At 37.6% G+C, this 25168-nt stretch overlaps 2 protein-coding genes across 2 annotated transcripts in view; one reads left to right on the top strand and one right to left on the bottom strand.

Moving 5' to 3' along the window:
* Nucleotides 1–25168, top strand: part of LOC115994183 (DNA repair protein RAD50) — a 45533-nt gene that overhangs the window by 4554 nt on the left and 15811 nt on the right. Inside the window, exons 12-19 of the mRNA XM_031118240.1 lie at nt 8873–9000; nt 16885–16996; nt 17113–17242; nt 17406–17615; nt 18590–18798; nt 19281–19482; nt 22327–22496; nt 22572–22896. Coding sequence (XP_030974100.1) covers nt 8873–9000; nt 16885–16996; nt 17113–17242; nt 17406–17615; nt 18590–18798; nt 19281–19482; nt 22327–22496; nt 22572–22896 — 1486 coding nt within the window. The remainder of the gene's footprint in view (nt 1–8872; nt 9001–16884; nt 16997–17112; nt 17243–17405; nt 17616–18589; nt 18799–19280; nt 19483–22326; nt 22497–22571; nt 22897–25168) is intronic.
* Nucleotides 9729–12609, bottom strand: LOC115994185. Its single transcript, XM_031118241.1, has one exon. The coding sequence runs from the start codon at nt 11366–11368 to the stop codon at nt 10805–10807; it is 564 nt and encodes a 187-aa protein (XP_030974101.1). The 5' UTR covers nt 11369–12609; the 3' UTR covers nt 9729–10804.

Here is a 25168-nt window from a genome sequence, read left to right as displayed (position 1 = left end):
CCACCCCACCCTCTCCCTCAACCATCACCATCTTTTTTTCCTCTTTTGGCACCCCCACATTTTCCTTCCTCTCCCCTATGCTTCCCTCCACAGTTCGGGTTTTTCCCATATCCTTATCCCCCTCCTCCACCACTACCTTCCCCCTCCCCTACACCTCAGGGGTCTAACAATGCTTTGCCTAAACAGCCTGTACCTGCACCTTTAACCAAACCAAATTCTCCCTCCTTAGAAACCTCACAAAACATCCCTCCTAAACCTCAATCCTCTGACCTTGGGGGCAGCAAGAGGTCGTTTCACATTGATGCTAAACTTTTTTCTTTTTCTTTTGATGAGGGGCAGTCTAATTTGTATGCTATACATGAGACATGTCGGAACGTTAAGAGCTCTATTTGGGTTGGACGTAGGGGCATGGAGTGGATACTTGTCTAGCAAATATATGAGATTGGGTGCCTGGTCATGTTGTACTTTGTAAGAGATTCAGGGAAAATGGGAAGTTGATAGAGTTTTGTGGGAGATCAAACAAAGTTGGTCTTTTTGTTGTTATTGCAGTATATTTTGGAGGGTCTAGGAGTGGTTGTATAATGATACCAACAAGCTCCAATTGAGCTGGTTGGTCTTTGTTTCAGAAAGAGCTAAGGATTTTTTGCTTTGGTGCAAAACCGGTATCTATGGCCAAAGTATCATCCAATAATAGTGGTGGTGGTGGTGGTGGGCAGTTTGCTGATGGTGGCCGGAGTGGGAAGTTTTTATCTGTTTATGGTAATTAGCAAAAGATCAGGAATTTTGAAAAAATTGGAACTATTTTGGGGTAGAACGTGATTCATAGAAAACCTATAGAAAATGTTTCAGTTATAAAAGGCAATGTTTTAGCTTTTAATGCAGACCCACGCGGGCTTTTCAATTTAAGTTGACTCCTGCTACTTTGGCTTTGAGAGTGTGCAAGCCTGAGAATGGGAGACGTTCTGTGACTTGGCTGGGTGATAAGGAGCTCAGCTGGCCCAAGGTTTTAAGTGATGGGCCAGAAGTCACAAAACAAACAGGTGGGCTTGTTAAAGCCCAACCCGAGGTGCAAGTGTATTCTCAAAAGAAGGGCAGTTTGGTCAAGCCCAACTAATTTCTAGTGAAGTTTGGTGCTCAGTCATCGTGAGTAGTAGGCGAGAGCTCGAGAGGAAGATGGGGAGGAGATCTCGAGTTGCCAGTGTTAGTAACGGTGCCGGAACTGGAACGTGGTGCCTTTGACCTCACCGTCGACCCTGTGCATGTTGTCTCGGTGGTCTCACCATCGATCAAAGCAGTGGGTGCGACGGAGATTGCCAAGCCTGGGTTCATCGAAGAGGAGATCCAGACTCCGATGGTTGGGGAGTTCAGTGGAGGGAGGTCGACGAGGCCGAGGGGGCCTGGGAAGGTTGTTTCTTCGCCTCAATGGCATCAGGGAGCAACCCAAAGTCATTTTTCTCCTCTGTTGGGTTTGGTAGCAAGATGAACTTCTGTTTTGGGGAGATAGAAAATTCTATGGAGGTGTAAGGGGAGAAGGGAGAAAAATGGAGCAATTCGTCGAGAGATTTGGATGGGGATGAACTAGCACAGGATGGAAATGAGTTGGCATAGGATGGGTCTAAGCACGTTCTGCTTCAGTGGAAGCATAGTGAAGTTAATTCTAGTGCTTTTTCTCAAGGGGAGGAAGAGAGTGGCTTATTGGAGTGTTCACCTTTATCTAAATGGGATCCCAAGGAACATAAGGAGTTGGAAGTGATCTAGGAAGTGGATGAGGGAGAGGTTCGGGGGTCAGAGGTAAAAAACTCGAAATGGGTATGTAGCCTGATGAAAAGTTTTTGTAGAATAGTGGGTTTTCCTATTGTTAAGCATGAAGATCAATGCCTGGCTTTGTTTCATCTCCTTGAACAAGACTGCATTGATGTTGTAAATGTTGGGACTTCTAAAGATATTGTGAGCTCAAGGCAAAAAGGGCTTAGGGAACTTAAAGGCTTGATTTCTTCAGTCAATTATGACGAGGTAGCATCTAAGGGGAGGAATAGAGATTCCTCAGTAGGCATGGGGGCGATTACTTGTGTTAGATGAGTTTACGGCTTTTATCTTGGAATGTTAGGGGATTAAACAATCCTCAGAAGTGGGAAGTATGTAAAAATCTTCTCAAGGAGTAGAAGTGTGATATTGTTTGCTATCAAGAAACTAAGCTGGCTTCTATAAACTCTTCTATTGTTCGAAGCCTTTGGGGTAGTTCGTTCCTAGACTGGGCTGCTCTAGATGCAGTCAACATTGCAGGGGGGGGGGGTGTTACTGGTTTGGGACAAGAAAGTTTATGAAAAAATTGATTGTGCTATTGGTCAGTTTTCTGTTAATGTTTTACTGAAGGGGGTTGTAGATGATTTTGTATGGGCATGTTCAGGAGTGTATGGTCCTAATGATGATAGTTAGTAGGGTGCTCTGTGGGAGGAGCTTACAAGGATGCACTCTAGGTGGAATACGACATGGTGTGTGATTGGGAATTTCAATATCATTCGATATCTAAGTGAGAGACTTGGTTGTGACGCCTTTAGCCCGGCTATGTTTGCTTTTTTAGACTTCATTGAGGCTAACTATCTTGTGGACTTACCTTTTGAAGGGGCATCGTTTACTTGGTTTAGAGATTCAGGGATAGATTGTATGTCAAGAATTGATAGAACCTTGGCATTGGTGGATTGGGTAGATCATTTTGGGAACGTGTCTCAAAGGGTACTCCCTCGTGTTGTTTCTAACCATTGCCCTCTTTTGGTGGTGGCCAGTAGTGTTAATAAAGGTCGTAGTGCCTTTAAATTTGAGAATATGTGGTTGAAAGAAGAGGGTTTTGTAGAGAGGGGATCTGGCCTTTAGGAAGAAATGTCTTTTATCTGAATTGTTGGGTTTGAATGCTAGGGAGGACTTGTCAGGCCTCTCTCAGGAGGAACAAACTAGGCGAAGTCAGATTAAAAGTGAGGTTGCACATCTTGCCTCTTTGGAGATCTCTTGGAGACAAAAGTCCCGAATTTTATTTGTGAAGGAGGGGGACAATAATACTCGTTTTTTTCATCGGGTTGCTAACTCCCATAGAAGAACTAACCATATTCGGGGTATAGAGGTGGATGGTGTTCTCTACGAGGATGAGGAAGAGGTGCGGTCTAAGGTGGTTCAGTTTTATCAGAGTTTGTACACTGAGTCTGATACCAGGCGCCCTTCTATGGATGGTTTAGAGTTTGCTAGAATTGAGGAAGATGAGCGGCTTGCTCTAGAGAGGGGTTTTTCTAAGGAGGAAGTAGTTAAGGTTCTTCAAGAGATGGAGGATGATAAAGCCCTAGGTCCTGATGGTTTCACTATGGCATTTTTTCAAAAAATGCTGGAGTGTAGTGGAAATAGATATTATGGCATTTTTTGATCATTTCCATATGAGCTTAGAGTTTGAACGGTCTCTGAATGCTTCTTTTCTTTCTTTGATTCCCAAGAAGAATAATGCTTTGAATATCAAAGATTTTCGGCCTATCAGCTTAGTGGGCAGTGTGTATAAGCTTAGTCGCAGAATTCTTTTGTTGTGGCAAGCAGATTTTGGACTCCGTGCTTATTGCTAACAAATGTTTAGACAGTAGATTGAAGGGTCGTGCTCCAGGGGTAGTGTGTAAGTTAGACATTGAGAAAGCATATGATTATGTGAATTGAGATTCTTTGTTTTATCTGTTGAAGAGGATGGGTTTTGGGGGTAGATGGAGGAGTTGGCTGAAGACTTGTGTCACTACCGTTCGATTCTCAGTTTTGGTTAATGGATCTCCTGCTGATTTCTTTGGTAACTCTAGAGGTCTAAGACAAGGTGACCTATTGTCTCCCTTCCTCTTTCTTTTGATCATGGAGGTCTTAAGTTGTATCTTGAAGAAAACTGAGGAAGGTGGTCTCATTCAGGGTTTTCATGTGGGTCCTAATAATTCTACCGGTATTCGTATTTCTCACCTATTATTTGCCGATGATACTATTCTTTTTTGCGATGCTTCTAGAGAGCAGATTTTTTCCATTAGGCTGTTTTGACTTGTTTTCAAGCTTTTACTGGTTTGAAGGTGAATGTGGAGAAAAGTGAAATTGTCCCCATTGGGGAGGTGAGCAACATTCAGACCTTGGGTAATATTCTTTAGTGCAGGGTGGGTAGTTTGCCTATGATTTACTTGGGTATGCCATTGGGAACTTTGTATAAAATAACTTCTATTTGGAATCTGATTCTTGAGAGGTTGGAAAAGAAGCTTTCAGGCTGGAAGCGGCTTTACTTGTCAAAGGGTGGTAGACTCACTTTGTTGAAAAGTACCCTTTCAAGCCTTCCGACTTATTACCTTTCCCTTTTTACTATCCTTAAAGCTGTGGTGACTAGATTGGAATGTACTAAGAGGAATTTTTTATGGGGTTATTCAGTTGAGTGTTTCAAATATCCATTGGTGGCTTGAGAAAAGGTTTGTTTATCGCGCTAGTTGGGTGGTTTGGGAATTTGGAATTTGGCGTCTTTTAATCAGGCCTTATTAGGGAAATGGCTTTGGAGGTATGGCCATGAAATCACTCATCTATGGCGGAGGGTTATAGCCATGAAATGTAGGGAGGGGAAAGGGGGTTGGTGCACTAGAGTTTGCAGAAGGGCTCATGGTTGTGGTTTATGGTGGAGTATTAGTGAAGGGTGGGAAAGTTTTGCTAAGCATTTGTCTTTTGTGGTGGGGGATGGTTCTTGTATTCTTTTTTGGCATGATAAATGGACTGGGGATGTCCCTCTTAAAATTCTTTATCCCCAGCTATTTTTGTGTTCAGCCAATAAAGAAGCTTATGTTTCTGAAGTGTTAAGCCCTCTAGTGGGTGATAATGACAGAGTGTGGAGTTTAGCTTTTTTAGGGATTTCAATGATTGGGAGTTAGCGGCTTCATACTCCCTACTTCAATTCATCCAAACCCGGATTCCTAGGAGTGATGGGTGTGACAGGCATCGTTGGGGTCTTAATGGAAGTGGGAAGTTTGACATTCGGTCTTTTTATCATAAGATTCGAAATGCAGCTCGTTCCACTTTCCCTTGGAAGGGCATTTGGAAAGTCAAGGTTCCTAAAAGGGTGACATTTTTTATGTGGACAGTAGTTCATGGTTAGATTCTAACTTTGGATAACCTTATGCTTTGTGGTTGTCCTTTGGTGAATCGTTGTTGTATGTGTTGTTGTAATGTGGAATTTGTGGATCACTTGTTACATTTTTGTCCGATAGCTCATTCTTTGTGGACGTATATGCTTCGACTGTTTGGGTCATGCCTGGTTTAGTAGCGGACTTATTATTTTGTTGGTACCATTGGCTTGGGAAGTATAGTTCTGATATTTGGAATTTGGTTCTAGGCTGTTTAATGTGGACTATTTGGACTGAACGGAATTGGCGTTCTTTTGAGGATAAGGGGAAAACTGTGGTTCAATTATTAGATTTATGCCAACGGACCCTCTTTGATTGGTCTCGGTGTTGGGGTCTCTCTGATTGTTTTACCCTTATGGAATTCCTTTTGTCTATTAGTATTTCGTAGTGGTTGCTTGTGTCTTTTTGTTCACTACCGTGAACTCTTTGTATTCTCTTGCTTTTCCCCTTTTAATAATATTTTCTTCTTACTTATCCAAAAAAAAAAAAAAAAAAAAGCCTGTATTCATAGGTCTTTTCCCAGGCTATGCATTGCTAATAATTAACCAAGGTTACTGTTGTTCCTATCAGTTGACAATATTTAGTCACTTCAGGAATGTGTTTGAAATATGACTTTTCAGATGTTTCTAACAATAGTTAGGGAATCAACTTTTTGATATATTTTGATTAGCTTTGAACCTCTGAAGGAGAGGATTATGTCTTTGAGTTTCCATTTTTCTTTTTACTTTCTTGTGGCTGTGTATGAATAATCTTAAGATTTTCATTCTATTAGAACTTCGGAGATTTTGTTTGGTTTAATCATTTGTTGATCTTCTAAACTGTTAAACCAAGTTAAACCTTGAATCAATTTGGAAATAGGAAAATAACATGAATAGTGAGAGAGTTGCATTGTAACCGATGTAGATTGCTAAAGTTTAAGACGGGCCAAATTTCCTTAGCTCAAAGCATATGCTTGCATTATTGACCAGTTCATGAATGCTGGTTGTTTGTCTCATGCAACCTTCTGGGCTTGGCCTTTTTGATGTGCCCTTGGGACGGTCAAGGTGAGATGTCAAATCAATGATCTATTATAGACCTGTTCAATATGTTTGTGTCTGCAGACATGAGTATAAGGTATAAACTTTTTATAATTGACCTTTTTGCTTTTAGGTTGTTTATCTAATCAATGATCTATTATTGACCTTTTTGCTTCAATGCAATCTTTTTATAATGGTGAAAAATCAAGAAGGATGGAGGTCGTTGTTATATTCTCCTGAAGTGTGGTTAACTATCCTAACACACATTATTTGTAATAATCATTTTAGTAGATTTACCCCTAATATGTATGTACTACTATATGAGAAAATATCACATAGTAGTCAAAAGGTAAAATCAAAGGAAGAACAAAACAGAAAAATTAATTACAAGAGAGGAGAAAACTTATAAACAATGGATGGGAATCACCAAATGTGAGTCCCCAAGCCTGAGATAGAACCACTGAATAAAGCAAAGCAACTGGTCTCCTAAATTGTCCACATCCTCAAATGTGCGTCTATTACGCTCCCTCCATAAACACCACATCGGACGTAACAGTACTAAGTTCCAAATGTTTGACGAGTGCTTACCTAACCAATTCCTCCAACCAAAAAGGTCTAGCGCTGTTCTTCGTAAGAACCAAGAGACCCCAAAAGATCAAAAGACAAAAAACCACAATTGATAAGCCTTCTCACAATGAAACAATAAATGATCAACTTTCTCCCCACAACATTGGCACATACAACACCGGTCAACAAAGATGAAACCCTTCCTCCTTAAATTACCACCGATGAGTATCTTTTCCCAAGCCACAGTCCAAACAAAAAAAGAAACTCGCTTAGGTGCCTTAACTCGCCAAATACCTTTCCAAGGAAAGATGACAGATGGGGAAATTCATAGTGCTTTATAATGAAAGCGAATGTGAAAACCCCCGTTCTTCTTTAACTTCCATCTCACTCGGTCCCCATTTTTTTTTTGAAGGGGTATTGGACTCCAAGATATGAGGGAAATCCGCCACTGAACCCAACTCCCAATCATTCAAATCCCAAGAGAACTGCACATCCCAATTTGAGCTCCTGTAAAAACATATGGGATTGTAGTAACTCCGTTTTCTACCCTTTTTTGAACAAGAATCCAAGATGAAGCGAAGTATGGATGTGAGTAGGGGGTGGGGGCTGGTTTTCCAACTCAATGTATGCTTCTTGCAGGGTGAGTTTGTGGAAGTATATTAGCTGAGGTTGGCCTACGTTGTCAAGATATCTCCAGTATGACGTAAGGGATGGATCTAGAGTGAAGTTTTGGCAGGCTTGATGGTGTGGGGATAATTCTCTTGCTATGTGCTTTCCAGAGTTATTTATTTAGGATTTGTCGTGAAAAGAAGGTTAGTGTGGCTGATCTTATGCAATACGCTAATGGAATCCTTCATTGGGATGTAAATTTCATAAGGGCTGTGCAGGATTGGGAGTTGGAGTCTTTATCACATTTCATGGATATGATTTATGATGTTTTAGTTAGAGGCAATGGGGAGGATAAAATGTGTTGGAAACCAGATAAGAAAAAGGGATTTACATGGGTGGGTACTACCGGGTTCTACTTGGCAATTGTGATAAATCTTTCCCTTGGAAATGCATTTGGAAATCCAAGATTCCTTCTAAAGTTGCTTTCTTTGTTTGGATTGCAGCTTCGGAGAATATCTTGACGATTGATAATTTATGGAGAAAGAATGTGTATGTATTGGATTGGTGCTATATGTGTAAACGTAATGGGGAATCAATAGACCACCTTTTACTTCACTGCCCTTGGGTAGCAGAGCTGTGGTCTATGGTGTTGGATTTATTTGGAGTTTATTGGGTGATGTAGAAGATAGTTGTAGAGTTGTTAGCTTGTTGGCCAAGTCCTTTTTAGCATCATTGCAAGGGTATGTATGGATGGCTGCCCCACATTGTTTGATTTGGTGTCTGTGGAAGGAGAGGAATAACAGGAGTTTTGAAGATACTAAAAGAATTATGCCTAATCTTAAATCATTTTTCTTTAGAACTTTGTTTGAGGTTTGTGTGATATACCTTCTCTGAGGTCTGATGCCTAGAAGTTTATTCTTTTTATTTTCCATTTTTAAATTCCCAGCAACTTAAAACCTTGCACACACACATGATTTGCTATCTTTTAAATGCAAAAATCTGAAACTTCATAACCCTAAACTACCCTAATTAGTCCATAAAGAGCCAAAACACTGTTGATGAGTTACTGTTCACAAGCTTGGAACAACAACCCAAATCTCAATTTTCCCCCTTTGTTTCATCCCCAAATCCTACTGTTCCTTTTCACACCCCCCCCCCCCCCCCCCCAAAAAAAAATACCCCATATGTTTTGTTGTCACATGTGGAAAAAAGATCTTATGTATCAGATGTATATAGCATCTCTCTCACAGTGTGTGGGCCCCACACATTGTGAGAGAGATACTACGTACGTTTGATAGATAAGATACCATCTCCATCACCACACATTGTGAGAGAGATACTACGTACGTTTGATAGATAAGATACCATCTCCATCATGTGATGGAGGGTTGTTTGCTCATAGGTCAGAGCGCAGAGGCACCTCTAAACTTTTTGGGTGTTTATTTCTCTTGTTTTTATCCTTTTTGTTTTTCAATATGCATTGGTACTTCTCTTCAAGTTGATATTGTTCCTGTGCAGGTCTATTGGAATGGAGTTTGATGACTTGAATACAAAATCCCGTGAAGCTGAGAAGGAGGTGAATATGCTGCAAATTAAAATAGAAGAAGTTAATAATAATTTGTCCAAATATCGCAAGGATATGGAATGTAAGTATTACTCACAGCTTGAGAAAGTTATACATTTCAGATCTTTTTAGGGTACTACTAGTCTTGTAGTAGGTGTTGTGTTGTGCCAAAGAATCTGGTAGGACGGTGTACTTATCTGGTAATGGCTTAGCAAACTTTTGTCACCCATATTAATGAACAAATAGGTTATATAACACTTTGCTTTCTTTTCTTATACATCCTGGGCATATAATCTTATAAACAAAGTCACTCTGCTTGTTGAATTCTATGGAATATGATTATTGAAAAGGTGGAGAGGAGCTTTGTAGGATGGAAGAAACTTTATCTTTTGAAAGGGGGGGAGGATCACTGTTATCAAGAGTACTCTATCTTCTCTTCCTATGTACTTTACATCATTCTTCAGTATGCCCATTCATATTTCCCATAGATTAGATAATCTGCAAAGAGATTTTCTTGAGGGGATGAGGGATGAAATATCACTAAGTTGACTGGAAGGTAGTTTGCTCACCTTTGAAGGAAGGTGGTTAGGGGATTCAAAAGCATAGTTCGTCTAGTTAAGCTTTTGATAGGGATGTGGTTGTAGAGATTTGCAATAGAAAGAGAGCACTTGTGGAGACCTGTTATAAGTATGAAGAATCATGTGCGTGTGTGTGTGTGTTGTTGGGGTGGGGAGGGGAAGGGGGGGGGGTGGTTTGGATGACGGAGGTGCCTAGGAGCTCACATGGGGTAATGGAAGATCATTTGACGAGGGTGGGATTTTTAGCAGATTTCTCAAAATTTTAATTAGGGATGGAATTAAGGTCAAGTTTGGCACAATCCATGGTGCGGTGATTTTAATAGCGACAGGTTCCCTTATTTGTTTACATTGGCTGTGGATAAGGATGCCTTTGTTGGCGGATGGAGTTGGAATCCTTTCTTTGTCAATCTATTCAAGATTGGGAGATGGAAGTCGTGGATGGTTTTTGATGGAGGAAAAATGGTGAAAAGGAAAGATGTTTTAGAAAGCTAAGTTGCTTAGATAAAAGAAAGAATGAACTAGCTCTTCAAGAGACACACTCTTGGAATAATACCTCATAGGTAGATTTCTTGGATTCAAATTCCACTAGTTATAATGAGGGCAGCTTGCTTATTTATAGTTACATAAGCAAACTGTTGAGTTAGTTACAAGAACCCACCATGTGGCTGCCATGTGATTGGCCAAAGCCTAACTTACTTCTCTAACTAACTAATAGGCTATTGCACTTATCACTAACAACCTATCAGCTAACCAATTTTCTGTTTCAGGTGATAAAGTAAAAGGAAACTACTTATTATACAACATAAGCTAGTAATAGCTAGCTTTAAAAATGAACTGTATTAGGACTGTCCCTTTTTGGAACATACTTGTCCTCAAGTGTGGCTAGTTGTAAGCTGATCTGGTGCATGATAGGGCAGCAAGTGATGCAAATTGAAACTGTTGGAGATGTGCATATGATCTGGTAGTTCCACTGATCTACATTCTCATTAGTTGCTGTATTAAGCTGCTGCATTTTAGACATTAAGATCTGTTGCTGCTTTGTGTCAAGGCTGCAAGTGTAAGCAGCCATGTAGATGCTCTTGCATCCAACCTTCATTCTGACCATTGGTTTGGGACTAGCTTTCCCTTTCTTTGGCTGCAATGTGTAACGATCTCCTTTCTTGTATAACCTGGATGTGTTGATCCTTCCACCCGAAATGGTTTGATATGGACATAATCTTTCACACCCAAGTAAGAGATGGCAAACATCCATGGTTGCCACATTACAAAGAACTCTTGAAAGTCATTAATTAAGAACACTAAGAACTTTCAATCTCTAACTTCACCTCCTTTCTTGAAGCAAGATAGCTTTTGTGGTTGGGGCTGGTCTTGATTCTTTGATTGAAGATTGTTAAAAACTTCTTGTGACACCATATCCTTGTAACTACTTCTTCTAAGCCACTCGTCATCCTCCATTTCTTTCTTAGGAACTTGCAAGACGTTTGTTGCTAATGATAAATCCTTTTCTTCCTCTATATGTGCACCTACTTCTTCTTCCATGTATTGATCATATACGGGTTCTTGAATACATTCCCCTCCTCTATTGTCTTCAACTATCAATACACTATCACACATTTCTTCTTCTTCTTCATATATTTGGAATTCTTCATCTTCTTGGTCTTTACAAACTTCAATCATCAAAGCTTTACTCTTGCCTTGAGCATTAACTCCCCCTTTCTTGCAATTTGTGGCCTTGTGCCTAGCTTCTCCACACTTGTAGCACTTAAATTTAAAACGTTGTGCTGCTTTAGGGACTGGTTTGGCTGCACCAGAAGTTGAAGGCAGACCTACATTGTCAATCTTGAAAGGCTGTGCACTATTAGTAGTTGGCATTCATTGAGTACTGACTTGGGTACTTCTGCTACCACTATAAGCTGGGAACTGCACAAACCTCTTCTTGCAAGTTGCTTCTCAAACATCGAGGCTCTATTGTAAGCTTCAAAGATAGTCCACAGTTGGTGCAAAGATAAGGCATCTTGAATTGATGGTTTAAGACCACTCAAGAACCTTGCAACCATCTACTCTTCACTCTCATTCAGGCCTACTTGAGTTACCAGTTGATAAAATGCCTCTGTATACTCTTCCACACTGCCATGTTGCTTCAAATTATGCAGTTGTTTGTACAAGGACTGCATATAATTGAAAGGCAGAAACTGGTTTATCATTTTCTGCTTCATCTCGCACCAATCTTGGATCTTTCTTTTACCCCTCCTAACTCATTGAACTTGGAGTTGTTTCCACCAGGCTGAAGCTCTCCCTCTTAGCTTGATAGAGATCAATTTCACCTTCTTGGAATCTGGTACCTCATGGAAATCAAAGATTCTTTCCACTTGGTTAAGCCAATCCATGAATTCTTCATAATTCAAGCTACCATAGAACTCAATTAACTCAATCTTGAAGTTTGATTCCCATTTTGGTAGAACTTTTGAGGGTATTGAATAGCCTACTCAACTAATTTGTTTCGGTAAACTTACTCATTTTTCTTGTGTTTGGTTGCAACCTTGATAATGAGTTGAAAAACATTTTTATTGGTGTTTTTGGTATGCTCAATAATATTCTTGTAATTCCAAATAGCTTAACACGAATACAATGTAGCCGAAGTACTTGCTCTTGTGTGTGAACATAAGGTGCTTAGCCCGTCAGGGGTGAATACCCTTGGATTACCCGACAATTGGTTTTGGCGGGTGGGTTAGTTGCTCGTAGGTTTTATTGACTAGAGGCGAGTCCAAAGGACTCGCCTTTAGGAAGGTTCCTTATGCTATAAAAAAAAGATCTAAAAGCCTACTTAGATTAGTTTTTGAATAAAGTATTTAACCATAAGTACTAACTAACGATCTAAACAAGCAATTCAACACCACATAAAGTCCCTAACTAACATGAAAGTCTAAAATTTCGTAACTTATGTAAACTTACTCATTTTTCTTGTGTTTGGTTGCAACCTTGATAATGAGTTGAAAAACATTTTTATTGGTGTTTTTGGTATGCTCAATAATATTCTTGTAATTCCAAATAGCTTAACACAAATACAATGTAGCCGAAGTACTTGCTCCTGTGTGTGAACATAAAGTGCTTAGCCCGTCTGGTGGGTCAGTTGCCCATAGGTTTTATTGGCTAGAGGCGAGTCCAAAGTGCTCTTCTTTAGGGATGTTCCTTATGATATATAAAAAAAATCTAAAAGCCTACTTAGATTAGTTTTTGAATAAAGTATTTAACCATAATTACTAACTAACGATCTAAACAAGCAATTCAACACCACATAAAGTCCCTAACTAACATGAAATTTTAAAATTTTGTAACTTCTGTGATAATTACAATGTAAATATCACATCTTCAACAGAATCACAGTCAAACACCTAAGCCTCCACAATTGAAAAGCGATGAGGGTTTTAGAACTTTGAGACATAGAATTACATAAATCGAACTTAGTGATGGATTGAGCCTAGGTGCAAAGCACAAGCGCATGCTTGATTGAAGTAAGCCTCCATTTTTCATATATGATATTATAATGACCTGTTATAGAAGTCATAAGATATTATGAATTTTTTTTTTTTTTTTTAATAAACTCAAAATAGTAATATATTTTGCCTATTGGCTAGAATGAATAGTGCAATTGCAAAAAGTTTGCAAAATAAAATTTTAAACAATTATTAATGAACAATATGATGATAATTTAGTGATTAATAGTTTAAAGATAACATTTTATCTAATGCTTTTTATGTTTTATAAAATTCATAGTTGTGATAGCTATGATCAAAGAAAGTATATCGTCAAGTCGAAATATATCCAAAACCCAAAACGCAAAGTCCAAAAACCACAATATTGTAAATAATCCTTATTCATGTCTTTTCTATGTAAACAAAAAATTGTTTGTGTAATACAACACCTTAAGAATAGTGTTTGTATAATAAATCAATGTCTATGTCATTTACTTAAAGATCGAACAATTAATTTTATTAATTCAAATATTTTTTAGCAAAAAAAAAAAAAAAAAAAAAAAAATCGCACTTAAGTGTGCCTTGTGCTTCTTCAAGAAGCACTAGGAATGTGTGCTTGAGGTGTGTCTCATATAATAAGATTCGCTTTGGCCAAGCAAAGTGCTTGGACCTTGGTACTTTGAGCTTTTAAGTACACTTTTAACAAAAATTTTTTGCAATACATACAGGCCCTGAGACTTTGTTAGGGAAATGGGCTATGGGACCTGAGACTTAAATCACATCTGGTTCAATGGGGTACGGTTTTAATGTTAAATATTTTTACATATATAAAAAAAAGGGCTACCGTTTATGAACTTGTTTGTTGTGGAGGGCTAGGTTTAAGAAATCTAAGGAGATTTAATCAATCTTTCTTAGGGAAATGGCTTTGGAGATTCAGGACGGAGAGGGAGTCGCTATATAGAAAGGTTATAGAGACGAAATAAGGGAATGAATGGGGAGAATGGTGCACCAAAGCTGTTTCGAGTCCCTATTATATGAGTCTTTGGAGATCTATAAGACAGGAATGTGAGACTTTTTCCAAAAACCTTCAGCTTGAGGTCGGTAATGGCACAAGAATTAAATTTTGGCATGATGTATGGTGTGGTGATTGTCCACTCAAGGAGATTTATGGAGTTATTTGGCTTCAATAGTGTTAAAGACTCCTCTATTGCTGATGTTTTATGACTCTCTAATGGGGTATCCCATTGGGATGTTTGCTTATCTAGACTGGTCCAAGATTGGGAGTTGGAGTCTTTGATATCTTTTATGGATCTTATCTATTCCAAGTCTGTTAAGGGTGAGGGAATGAATAGAATTTGTTGGAAACCTGCCAAGAGTCGGGGGTTTGAGGTGCGTGGTAATTACTTTTTTCCTATCTTCGACTAATGGCATGTTGTTCATGTGTAAGATGGTGTGGTGCTCGAAGGTCCCATCTAGGGTAGCTTTCTTCTCTTGGACTGTTGCTCTGGGGAAGATCTTATCTATAGATAATCTCTGGAAGAGAGGTATGTTGATCTTGGATTGGTGCTACATGTGCAAAAAATGTAGGGAGACTATGAAACCCGACTCCTACATCGTCCTATAGCTTGGGACCTGTGGACTTTGGTGTTTTGTTTATTTGGATTCCATTGGGTTATGCCAATGAGAGAGTCATTGATATGTTTGCAACTTGGCAGGGGTCTTTCGGAAAGCATAGAAAGTTTACTTTTTGGTAGGCTGTGCCACATTGCATTATGTGGTGTCTTTGGCAAGAATGGAATTCCAGAAGTTTTGAGGGATGTGAATGGAATATCTTAGAAATTAAAGCCTTCTTTCTCCGTACTTTGTTAGATTGGAGTGCTGCTTTTCTCTCTCCACCTTGTTTTTCTCTCTTACATTTGTTTGATCATTGTACTTTGAATTGATTATATTTCTCTCTTAGTACACCGGCTTATCAAAAAAAAAAAAAAAACATTGGGCCCTTAGGATTGACGAAGGTTAGAACTTTTTTGAAGCAAAGCTTGGCCTTAGTGTAAATGCGGAAAACATTTTTCGCTGAAACTGTGTTGTTTTTCATTGACCAATGACTTTATTTTCATAGACTACCAAACATTGGAAACTCAATAAAACTCTTCTAGAAAGCGTTTTCTATCAAAACAAACGGAGTGTTAAGCAAATTGTTTAGTTTGAAATTAAAGCCTTCTTTCTCTGTACCTTGTTAGATTGGAGTGTTGCTTTTCTCTTTCCACCTTGTTTTTCTCTATTAGATTGGTTTGATCATTGTACCTTGAATTGATTGTACTCATCTCTTAGTACACCGCCGGCGTACAAGTTTTATTTTATTTCTAATAAAATATTTTTGTTACTTATCAAAAAAAAAAAAATTGGCCCTGAGGATTGAAAAAGGTATTAGAACTTTTTTGAAGCAAAGCTTGGCCTTAGTGTAAATGCGGAAAACATTTTTCGCTGAAATTGTGTTGTTTTTCATTGACCAATGGCTTTACTTTCATAGACTACCAAACATTGGAAACTCAATAAAACTCTTCTAGAAAACGTTTTCTATCAAAACAAATGGAGTGTTAATCAAATTGTTTAGTTTGATATTAAAGCCTTCTTTCTCCGTACTTTGTTAGATTGGAGTGCTACTTTTCTTTCCACCTTGTTTTTCTCTCTTACATTGGTTTGATCATTGTACTTTGAATTGATTGTACTTCTCTCTTAGTACACCACCAGAGTACTAGGTTTTTATTTTTATTTTTTATTTATTTTTTAATTTCTAATAAATTTTTTTCGTTACTTATAAAAAAAAAAAAAAAAAAAATACGGGCCTCAAGGATTGACAAAGGTATTAGGACTTTTTTGAAGCAAAGCTTGGCCTTAGCGTAAATGCAGAAAACATTTTTCGCTAAAACTTTGTAGTTTTCCATTGACTTTATTTTCATAGACTACCAAACATTGGAAACTTAAACTCTTCCAAAAAACGTTTTCTATCAAAACAAATGGAGTGTTAAGCAAATTGTTTAGTTTGAAATTAAAGCCTTCTTTCTCCGTACTTTGTTAGATTGGAGTGCTGCTTTTCTCTTTCCACCTTGTTTTCCTCTCTGACATTGGTTTGATCATTGTACTTTGAATTGATTGTACTTCTCTCTTAGTACATTGCTGGTGTACTAGGTTTGTTTTATTTCTAATAAAATTCTTTCGTTACTTATCAAAAAAAAAAAAAAAATACAGTCTTCGAGGATTGACAAAGGTATTAGAATTTTGGAGCAAAGCTTGGCCTTAGTGTAAATGCGGGAATCATTTTTCGCTGAAACTGTGTAGTTTTTCATTGACCAATGGCTTTACTTTCATAGACTACCAAACATTGGAAACTCAATCAAACTCTTCCAGAAAACGTTTTCTATCAAAACAAATGGAGTGTTAAGCAAATTGTTTAATTTGAGATTGTAATACTTGGTCATTTTGCTATCCATTTCCTCTTTGAATAAAATTATGTTTACTTGTCATTAAAAAAAATCTATTTGTTTTAGCTATTGTTTAGTTACTTCAGTTATGATAGTTCAAATGCTGGTTTCAGTCTCTGTTTCAGAGTTCTCTGATACAGATAAATTTCATACATGCCTAATGTTACAGATAACATGTAAGTAGAACAGGCGTTAAGGCATTTATAATTATGGTTTGACTTTCTTCATATCAAGAACCTCAGAATTGTGAGAGACACTGAATGAGTAAATGTCATATAATTTATCTTATTAAGTGCAGCAGCAAGTATTTTTCTGATTATCTTTTGATGCTAGCCAACTTTCTCTTGCTTCCTCCCCCCCACTTGTTATGCAAAGTAGCTCACTGGGTCAAAATGATTTGCTCTATAGTGCTTCATATTTGATTTTCGTGCAGCAAGGAAGAGATTTATTGAATCCAAACTTCAGTCCTTGGATCAACAATCTCTAATTGATTCTTATCTCAAAGTCTTGGAGTCAGCTAAAGAGAAAAGTGATGTCCAGAAAAGGTTCCTGACATTTGCTTCACAGACTATATCAATTGATGCATATCTGAATGAATATGTTTATGCATCACTTTTGTGGTTATAGAGGTGCTAATGGTATTCTGCTGCATCCCCTGCAGCAAATACAACATTGCAGATGGTATGCGGCAAATGTTTGATCCCTTCGAAAGGGTTGCCCGTGCTCATCATGTTTGCCCTTGCTGTGAGCGCCCTTTCTCTGCAGAAGAGGAAGATGATTTTGTTAAAAAGGTTGGTCTATTTCATCATTCAAAATTTTAAAGTAGGTTAATCATTGGACTATAGCACACACTAGTTTGTTTGTTTGTTTTATTTTTTATTTTTTTGGGAATGTTTGGAGTTGCACTAGGATGCCCAATAAATTTGGTGGCTTATATTTTCTTGTGAATTACAGCAACGACTGAAGGCAGCAAGTTCTGCTGAGCATATGAAAGTGCTGGCTGTGGATTCCTCAAGTGCTGACTCTCATTTTCAGCAGTTGGACAAGCTCCGTATGGTTTATGAAGAATATGTTAAAATTGGAAAGGAAACAATTCCTAATGCTGAGAAAGATTTGCATGAGCTGACTCAAGAGCTGGATCAAAAGTCTCAGGCCCTTGATGATGTAATTATCAATTCTGGTACATTTTGCTTTTAATTTTCTCTCCAATTGAGTATTGCCAACTTTTGAGGGAAGCATGTGATGTACACTGTTCACTATAATTCAACCTCCAAACAATGAAGTTCTATGTGTAATACTGTGTTTTCCCTTACAGCATAGACATAAAATATGGTAGTAAGTGGGAAGGATGATGCTTGTATGTAGTTAATGGGTCATATGACGTGAGCCTTTGGAAGACTATAAGGAGAGGCTGGGGTACATTTCTTTTGAAACAAACTGAAAAAAGTAGAGGCACTACAAGGAGTAAAGTAGTTGATTGAGGCTCTTGCATCATGTTTTAAGATGATAACAAAGATCATGTCAAGTTCAAGAAGAAATAAAATTAAGGGATGATTTGATTTGAGATAGAGGCACTACAAGGAGTAAAAGTAGTTGATTGAGGCTGTGAGAAATGATATGATTGCTTTTGATCAAACAGATGACACACCCCTTAATAGAGCAGAATGGTGTGAAAGTATTTCTGCCACCAGCACAAAAGTAATGGAGATCTGAAGAATTGACTGTATTTGTAGTAGCTTTAAGTTTTTTGTTATCATTTTACTAGAACCATATCAATTTCATCAAACAAAGAGAGAGTACAATCAAAGCTGAAAACGAAGTAACAAACTTCTTCCTCTTTTTTGTAACTTGCCTTAGGAGTGTCTCATGGATGAGGTTTCCTTACATTGATTTAATATGTTGTTAATTGTTTTTCTTAAGCAATTCTCTCTCTTTCCCTACTTAAGACCGGAAAGATTATAAGTGGTAGTATCCGTGCGTGAGAACAAATGGGGAAGGTCGAAAGTGGATTAGGAAGCCCCTGCCCGCTATTTGACCTTTCTATTATTATTGAAGCTTGTTTATTTTGCTAAATCGAAAAATCTTTTCTTATAACAGTTAAGTTTTTCATCACCAACCATGGCTGTTATCTGTTGTAGGTCATAGGTATTTTAGCTCAAGTAAAGGCTGATAAGGACTCAATTGAGGCCTTGGTGCAACCTGTTGAAACTGCTGACAGGCTTTTCCTAGAAATTCAAACTTGGCAAAAGCAAGTTGATGATTTGGAGTATAAGCTTGATTTTCGAGGCCAAGGTGTGAGAACCGTGGAAGAAATACAGTTGGAGCTGAATACATTGCAAAGCACAAAGTATTTGACTTGAGTTTATCCACCTTTTGTTTTATTTCACCAATTTTTGATTATGAAGCATTTGAAAGCGCATTTATTTTTCAAATCACGTGACGTGAAATTAGATTTTGTTACTTTGTCTTTATTTTTTCTTAATTTTTACAATATTTAGCTGTACAGTTGCTTTTTAATTGGTGAAAATATATGATTGGTCCCTAAAATTTCCTTTTTAGTCCTCAAAAAATTTGTAAACATACTAAGTGTCCTTCCATAACCTTTCCATTATAATGGAGTGCCATGTGGCTTTTTCAAATTTTGCCGCATAATAAAAAATTATAACGGCAAGGTTACTGAAGGGCTAATTTGGTATGTTTACAATAGAGACCAACTGTATATTTTTTTTCCGTTTTAAAATGTATGAATTATTGACTCTTGTTGATTGCAATACCTATTACTTTTGTTTTAATTTGATTTGTTTGGCTATTTTAATTGTCGGCAATCAGGGATGGTTTGCATAATGAACTGGAGAAGTTAAGGGATGAGCAGAGGTACATGGAAAATGATTTATCCAACATTCAGATACGGTGGCATACTCTAAGGGAGGAGAAAGTCAAAGCAGCCAATACATTGCGTGATGTTAGAAAGGCAGAAGAAGAGTTAGAGCGTTTGACAGAGGAAAAAAGTCAAGTTGATCTTGATGAGAAGGTTGTTTGTCCATCTAAAATATCTATTGGTATTACCAATATCTTGCTTTTCTCTATGTATTCTTCTCATGTGAAATGGTAATTGCTTTCACATATCATGAAATACATGTGTAACTAGCTTGCCTACTTTTGATATTTTCATAAATATTTGATTGCTGAGAATAAATATAATATTGTAGGTAAATAATAGTACTATAGTGAAAAATTACTATTTGAGGAGAAATCAGTTTTGCTGCTCTTTATGCATTTTCAGGTGATAATTTTATGCAGTTTGTAGTGCATATACTATATTTTTTTCCCTCCCAGGGTTTCTATCTTGTTTTAATAACAATACGGTCTTTTCATTACCCACATGTATTGTAGTTGATGCCAACCCTCTACAATCAATAGGTGATCAGAGGTTCTACATTTGTAGTTGTATGCACTGCTGACAGCCTGACACTTTCTCTCTGCATAAGCTATTATTAGATATTGGTAATTTTGGTCCTGATATTTTTGTTTAATTTGAACTCCATTCTCCTCTGGATTGAAGAAACTGATGCTGTTTCAGATCACTCTTATTTTATTTGTTTTTAAATAATTTGAGGCACGTAGGTGGGCTTGGTGTTTAATTTGTTGGGCTTTGACAGGGAAGCTGAATAATCATTCTTATTTTGAAAATTGAAGTAATATTCCAACATGCTTGAAAAAAAAAGGTGAAAATACCATTTTGGTCCTTACATTTTGGGGTCACTGTCAATTTGGTAGTAGTCAATTTGGTCTATGTTATTTTCAACTTGTAATCAATTTCCATTAGCGAGTTGACAATAGGGACCAAATTACTGCAAGTTGAAAATACGAGGGATGAAATTGGTTGTAACCAAAATGGTAATTTTTTCTTGATAAAAAAATGAAAAAAGGGAGAACTATAGAAGCACATATAATCCATTAGAGCATTAGCATCAGGTGTGCTAAATGCTAAACTTTTAGCATTTAGCACTCCAAACATCAAAAAACTCACTTACATCAGATGTTTCAAATCTAAAAAAATTTAGCTTTGAGCTATAGTGATGTTCTAGCTTTGAGATGGTACGGTCATACGTTCTAAATTTTTAAATATTTTTTATTCATCTCTCTCTCCTCTCTACTGACTCTCTCTCTCTCTGGTTGCCTCTGACTTCTCTCTCTCTATCCCCACTGCCACAGAAAAACAATCACAGACCCACCTTCAACAACGCCTATGCCAATCACCACCAATCATAGACCCATCTTCAACAACACCTCTGCCAATCTCCACCAATCACAACAAACAAAATAACTGGCAAAACCCACCAAGCACCACCTTCAACCACAAAATCCACAAAACCCAATCACCGGCCAAACTCATCTATCACAGAAAACAAATCCAACAGAAAAACCCACAAAGCCAAACCCATCACCGGCTAAACCCACCTTTAAGCTCGTGCTGTCAAGCACCACCTTCAACCACCAAATCCACCAACCCAATCATCGGCCAAACCCACCAATCATTGGCTGCCGATAAAAACCATCCACCACCATCAATGAACCTAGGAGAGAGGCAATCCTAGCACTTCACCACCATAGCAAACCCAAAAAATCCAGCCGATTGGACATCGTCATCCTAAAATTGTGACCCCACAACCCAATTTCAACCCAAATAGAGAGATGAGAGATTGAGAGAAAAGAGAAAGGTGAGAGAGAGAGAGAGAGAGAGAGGAGTGGATTTAGCTCATGCAATGTAGAAGGATTTTTGTGTGGCTGTTTTGAGAGAGAGAGAGAGAGAGAATGAAATGAATAAAAAAATAAATAGAATTGAAAATTCAAAAGATGTAATGTAGAGTGAGTTGTAAAATGGTGTGTCAAAGAGAGGAAGAGAGTGAAAGAGAGACTGAAATTAATAAAAAAATAAACAGAAGTGAAAATTAAAAGATGTGAAGTAGAGTGATTTGTAAAATGGTATGTTATAGTAAATGAAGTAACTTTTTGATGTGTCAAATGCTAAATTTTTTAGAAGAGCTAATGCTAGTGCTCTTATAATGGAGAAAGAGATTGAAGAGTTTAGTTGTCATGAAATCAATGACTTTTTGTTGACAAATAACCTAATAAATGAAACTGAAAAACTAATTTGGAAGGACATAGTGAGATGAGAAAATACTTGTGGTCTTGATGGAGAAAATAAATCTGTTGCTTCCTCCCATTCCCTTCCCCCCTTCCCTGTGCAAAAAACTCACTCAGTTGTTACTTGTTTTTGGCTTCAAGCACCACTATCAACATTAGAAGATGTTTTGTGGAATTAAGGTTGTTTTGGCGAAGTGATTTTAGGGCACAAAAATTAATTACCCTCACACACATAAATATTATGTACATATGTGATTAAATGATACTACTGTTTTGCCCATGACTTATACAAGTAAGAACAGTTTGCTTCCCAAGTAATCTAGTTTCCCCAAGAAAAGTGCAATATCTGGTAATAGATTTCCTGAGGGTAATTCTTCCCAATCTGAATGTGCAAGTGCTTCCATTCATAAGTGAGTTCTTTTTATTGTTGTCTTATCATAGAACTTGCAATTATTTAGTTTGTGATGTGATTGATTATGGGATACATCAGTTATCTGTGTCTAATTTTCCATTTCAATAAGTTTGGTCAAGTAGGTGGTGCTGTGCATCTTCAGATATAAGAGAACCTAACCAAATGCTTAATGTTGTATATCTCTTAGGGCCACAAGATTTGGAAACCTTGGACTCTTTGCTCTACCTTGTTTACTGTGTGCAGTTTTCTTGAAAAGAAAGTTTTATCATTATTGTATTGATATGCACAATGCAATGATCTTTTTGTTACTCTCAGCATTTGACGGAGGCTCTTGGCCCTTTATCCAAGGAGAAAGATAAATTTCTGAGTGACTACAATGAATTGAAAGCTAAGCTTAATCGAGAATATGAGGAGCAGTCTGAGCAAAAAAGAAATTACCAGCAGGAAGTCGAGAGTCTTCTCAAAATTAATTCTAAAATTAAAGAGTAAGTTTTTGAGCCCGAGATTTGATGTGTAAGGTCTCCAATGCGTTGATCTTGATCATCATATTGTTCTAACAGGTATCATGATTTAAAGAAAGGAGATAGGCTGAAAGAACTGCAAGAAAAGAAATCTCTATCAGAATCTCAGCTCCAAAGTTGTGACATTAGGAAGCAGGAAATTTTAGCTGAACTAAACAAAAGTAAAGACTTGATGAGGAATCAAGATCAATTAAGACGAAACATTGAGGACAACTTGAATTACAGGAAAACAAAGGCCGAAGTAGATGAACTTACCCGTGACATTGAATTACTGGAAGAAAGAATATTGAAGATTGGTGGGGTTTCAACATTTGAAGCTGAACTTGGAAAGCTTGCCCAGGAAAGAGAGAGACTTCTTTCAGAGGTATTTATATATACTACAGACACCTTATTGTATATTTGCCTTCCAATTTAAGTAGCATGGCCGATTCATTGATGTTTGGTGTCTGTTTTAAACATGGAGACGTGCCCCCTCCCTCTCCTTTTTAACAATAGAGCAGAAACTATTATTTGATATGATGTAAAGTCAATAAATCATGCAAAGCTGTTGTAGAATTATTTGTATGGTTATGCTATCTTCTTCTTCTTCTTCTTCTTTATTTATATACTTTTTATTTTTTTAATGATGGGTAATGAATATTTGTATTAAGATCCAAAATATAAAGTACAACCATTCTCTAGTTCGGTGAGTATACTAATACTATATGTATTTCCTCCTAAAGCCCTAAGAACTCTCAAAAAATACAGAGTATGACATCTACAATATCCTTTGGTCTTCCCAGCCGGCATCTACTACCAGCGAATGAAAAAAGGAGTTGACAAACATCAATTTGGCCCTCACAATCGACAACTCCTGCCCTTGAAAGTTCTTTGATTTCTCTCTCCACAAATTCCTTGGGTGTATTGATTTGTTTTTCACCCACTAAGATTTTAAAATACCTAATGTAATCTTCCCTTTTTTTGTTTTATTATATAAGTAATGAGATTTTTTAATTAAAATATAAAAAAAAAAAGTTGCCCTAGTATACAGGAAGTATACACTAGGTACAAGAACAATCAAAAACACAAATTACAAGCATCCATCAAAGAAAAAACCAAAAAAATAGAATGACTGCCTACTATAAATGACTAGTTTGATAAAGTTTTGAGGAAGAAAAGTTTAAGGTCAGGAATTGTTCTTTTAGAATCCTCAAAATTTTGGTTATTTCTTTCTCGCCAAATGCACCACGTCAAGCAATGAGGAACGACCATCCATATAACACCATTTTGATCGCCCAAACTTCCCTTGCCAACATGCTAAAAGATCAACAATCGTCTTCAGCGTTACCTAATGAATGCCAAACAAGGTGAACACCATAGACTATAGTTCCGTAGCAATAGGACAATGGATAAGAAGATGATCTACTGATTCCCCATTGCTTTTACACATAAAACACCAATCTCAAATCCAAATCTTCCCCTTAAGTAAAATATCAATTGTCAACATCTTCCCCAAAGCTACAGTTAAAAAAAAAAAAAAAAAAGTAATTCTAGAAGGAACCTTAGGCTTCCAGATAGACTTCCAAGGGAAGGATTGATCACTACTTCCAGTCAAAACCTGGTAATACAAAATAACCTTAAAACCCCTTTTCTTAGCAAGCATGCAGCAAATTTTATTCTCACCCCCTCAATGGGATTCCATAAATACTATCCATGAAATTGGATAAAGACTTCAATTCCCAATCTTGAATAGCTCTAATAAAACTCAAATCCCAAAACAGAACTCCATTGGAGAACTTCATAGGATCAACACAAGCCTCCTTATTTCAATTTATTGTGAATAATTCCAAAAAACACATTTTTAAGAGGGTATCCCCACACCACACATCCTGCCAGAATTTAACTGTAGACCCAACCCCCACCTTAAATTGAATGTATTGAGAGAATGTAGGCCAGCCACAACTAATGGACTTCCACAGGATTAGAACACCAACCTCCCCTTTCACAACCATATTTAATCCTTGTCGCTCTCCTCCACAATTCCTCTCGTTCAGTTCCAAATATCCATAACCATTTTCCTAGAAAAACTTCATTAAAATATCTTAAATTTCTAATTTCCAAACTCCAAGATTGAAAAGGAGCACAAATTGAAGCCCATTTTACCAAGTGAATTTTTGATTCATCCCCCAAACTACTTCAAAGAAAATTCTGTTGAAGTTGTTCAATGCTAACAGAATTGAGAAACTTCAGAGGGATTTTTTATGGGGTGGCATTGGTGATGAACCAAAATTCCATTTGGTCAAATGGGCTACTGTTTGCACTCCCATTGCTTCGGGTGGTTTAGGGATAAGGTAAGACTTTTTAATGAAGCTCTACTTGGGAAGTGGCTATGGAGATTTGGGATGGAGAGGGCTGCTCTTTGGAGGCAAGTGATAGCTGTGAAATATGGTTGTGAATGGGGTAGTTGGTGTACTAGGCCTACTAACGGTCCATATGGTGTTGGCTTGTGGAAAAATATTAGTCGGGGATGGCCTACTTTCTCTCGACACATTCTATATGAGATTGGGGATGGGTCTAGGGTGAAATTTTGGCAAGACCGTTGGTGTGGTGAAACTTCTCTTGCAGTCAGCTATCCTGAATTGTTTAGATTCTGCCGA

Source organism: Quercus lobata, chromosome 6 (assembly GCF_001633185.2).
Source record: "Quercus lobata isolate SW786 chromosome 6, ValleyOak3.0 Primary Assembly, whole genome shotgun sequence".
In the NCBI taxonomy this organism is placed as follows: Eukaryota; Viridiplantae; Streptophyta; class Magnoliopsida; order Fagales; family Fagaceae; genus Quercus; species Quercus lobata.
The sequence above is the reverse complement of the archived record's forward strand: the minus strand, read 5'-3'. Positions and strand labels throughout refer to the sequence as shown.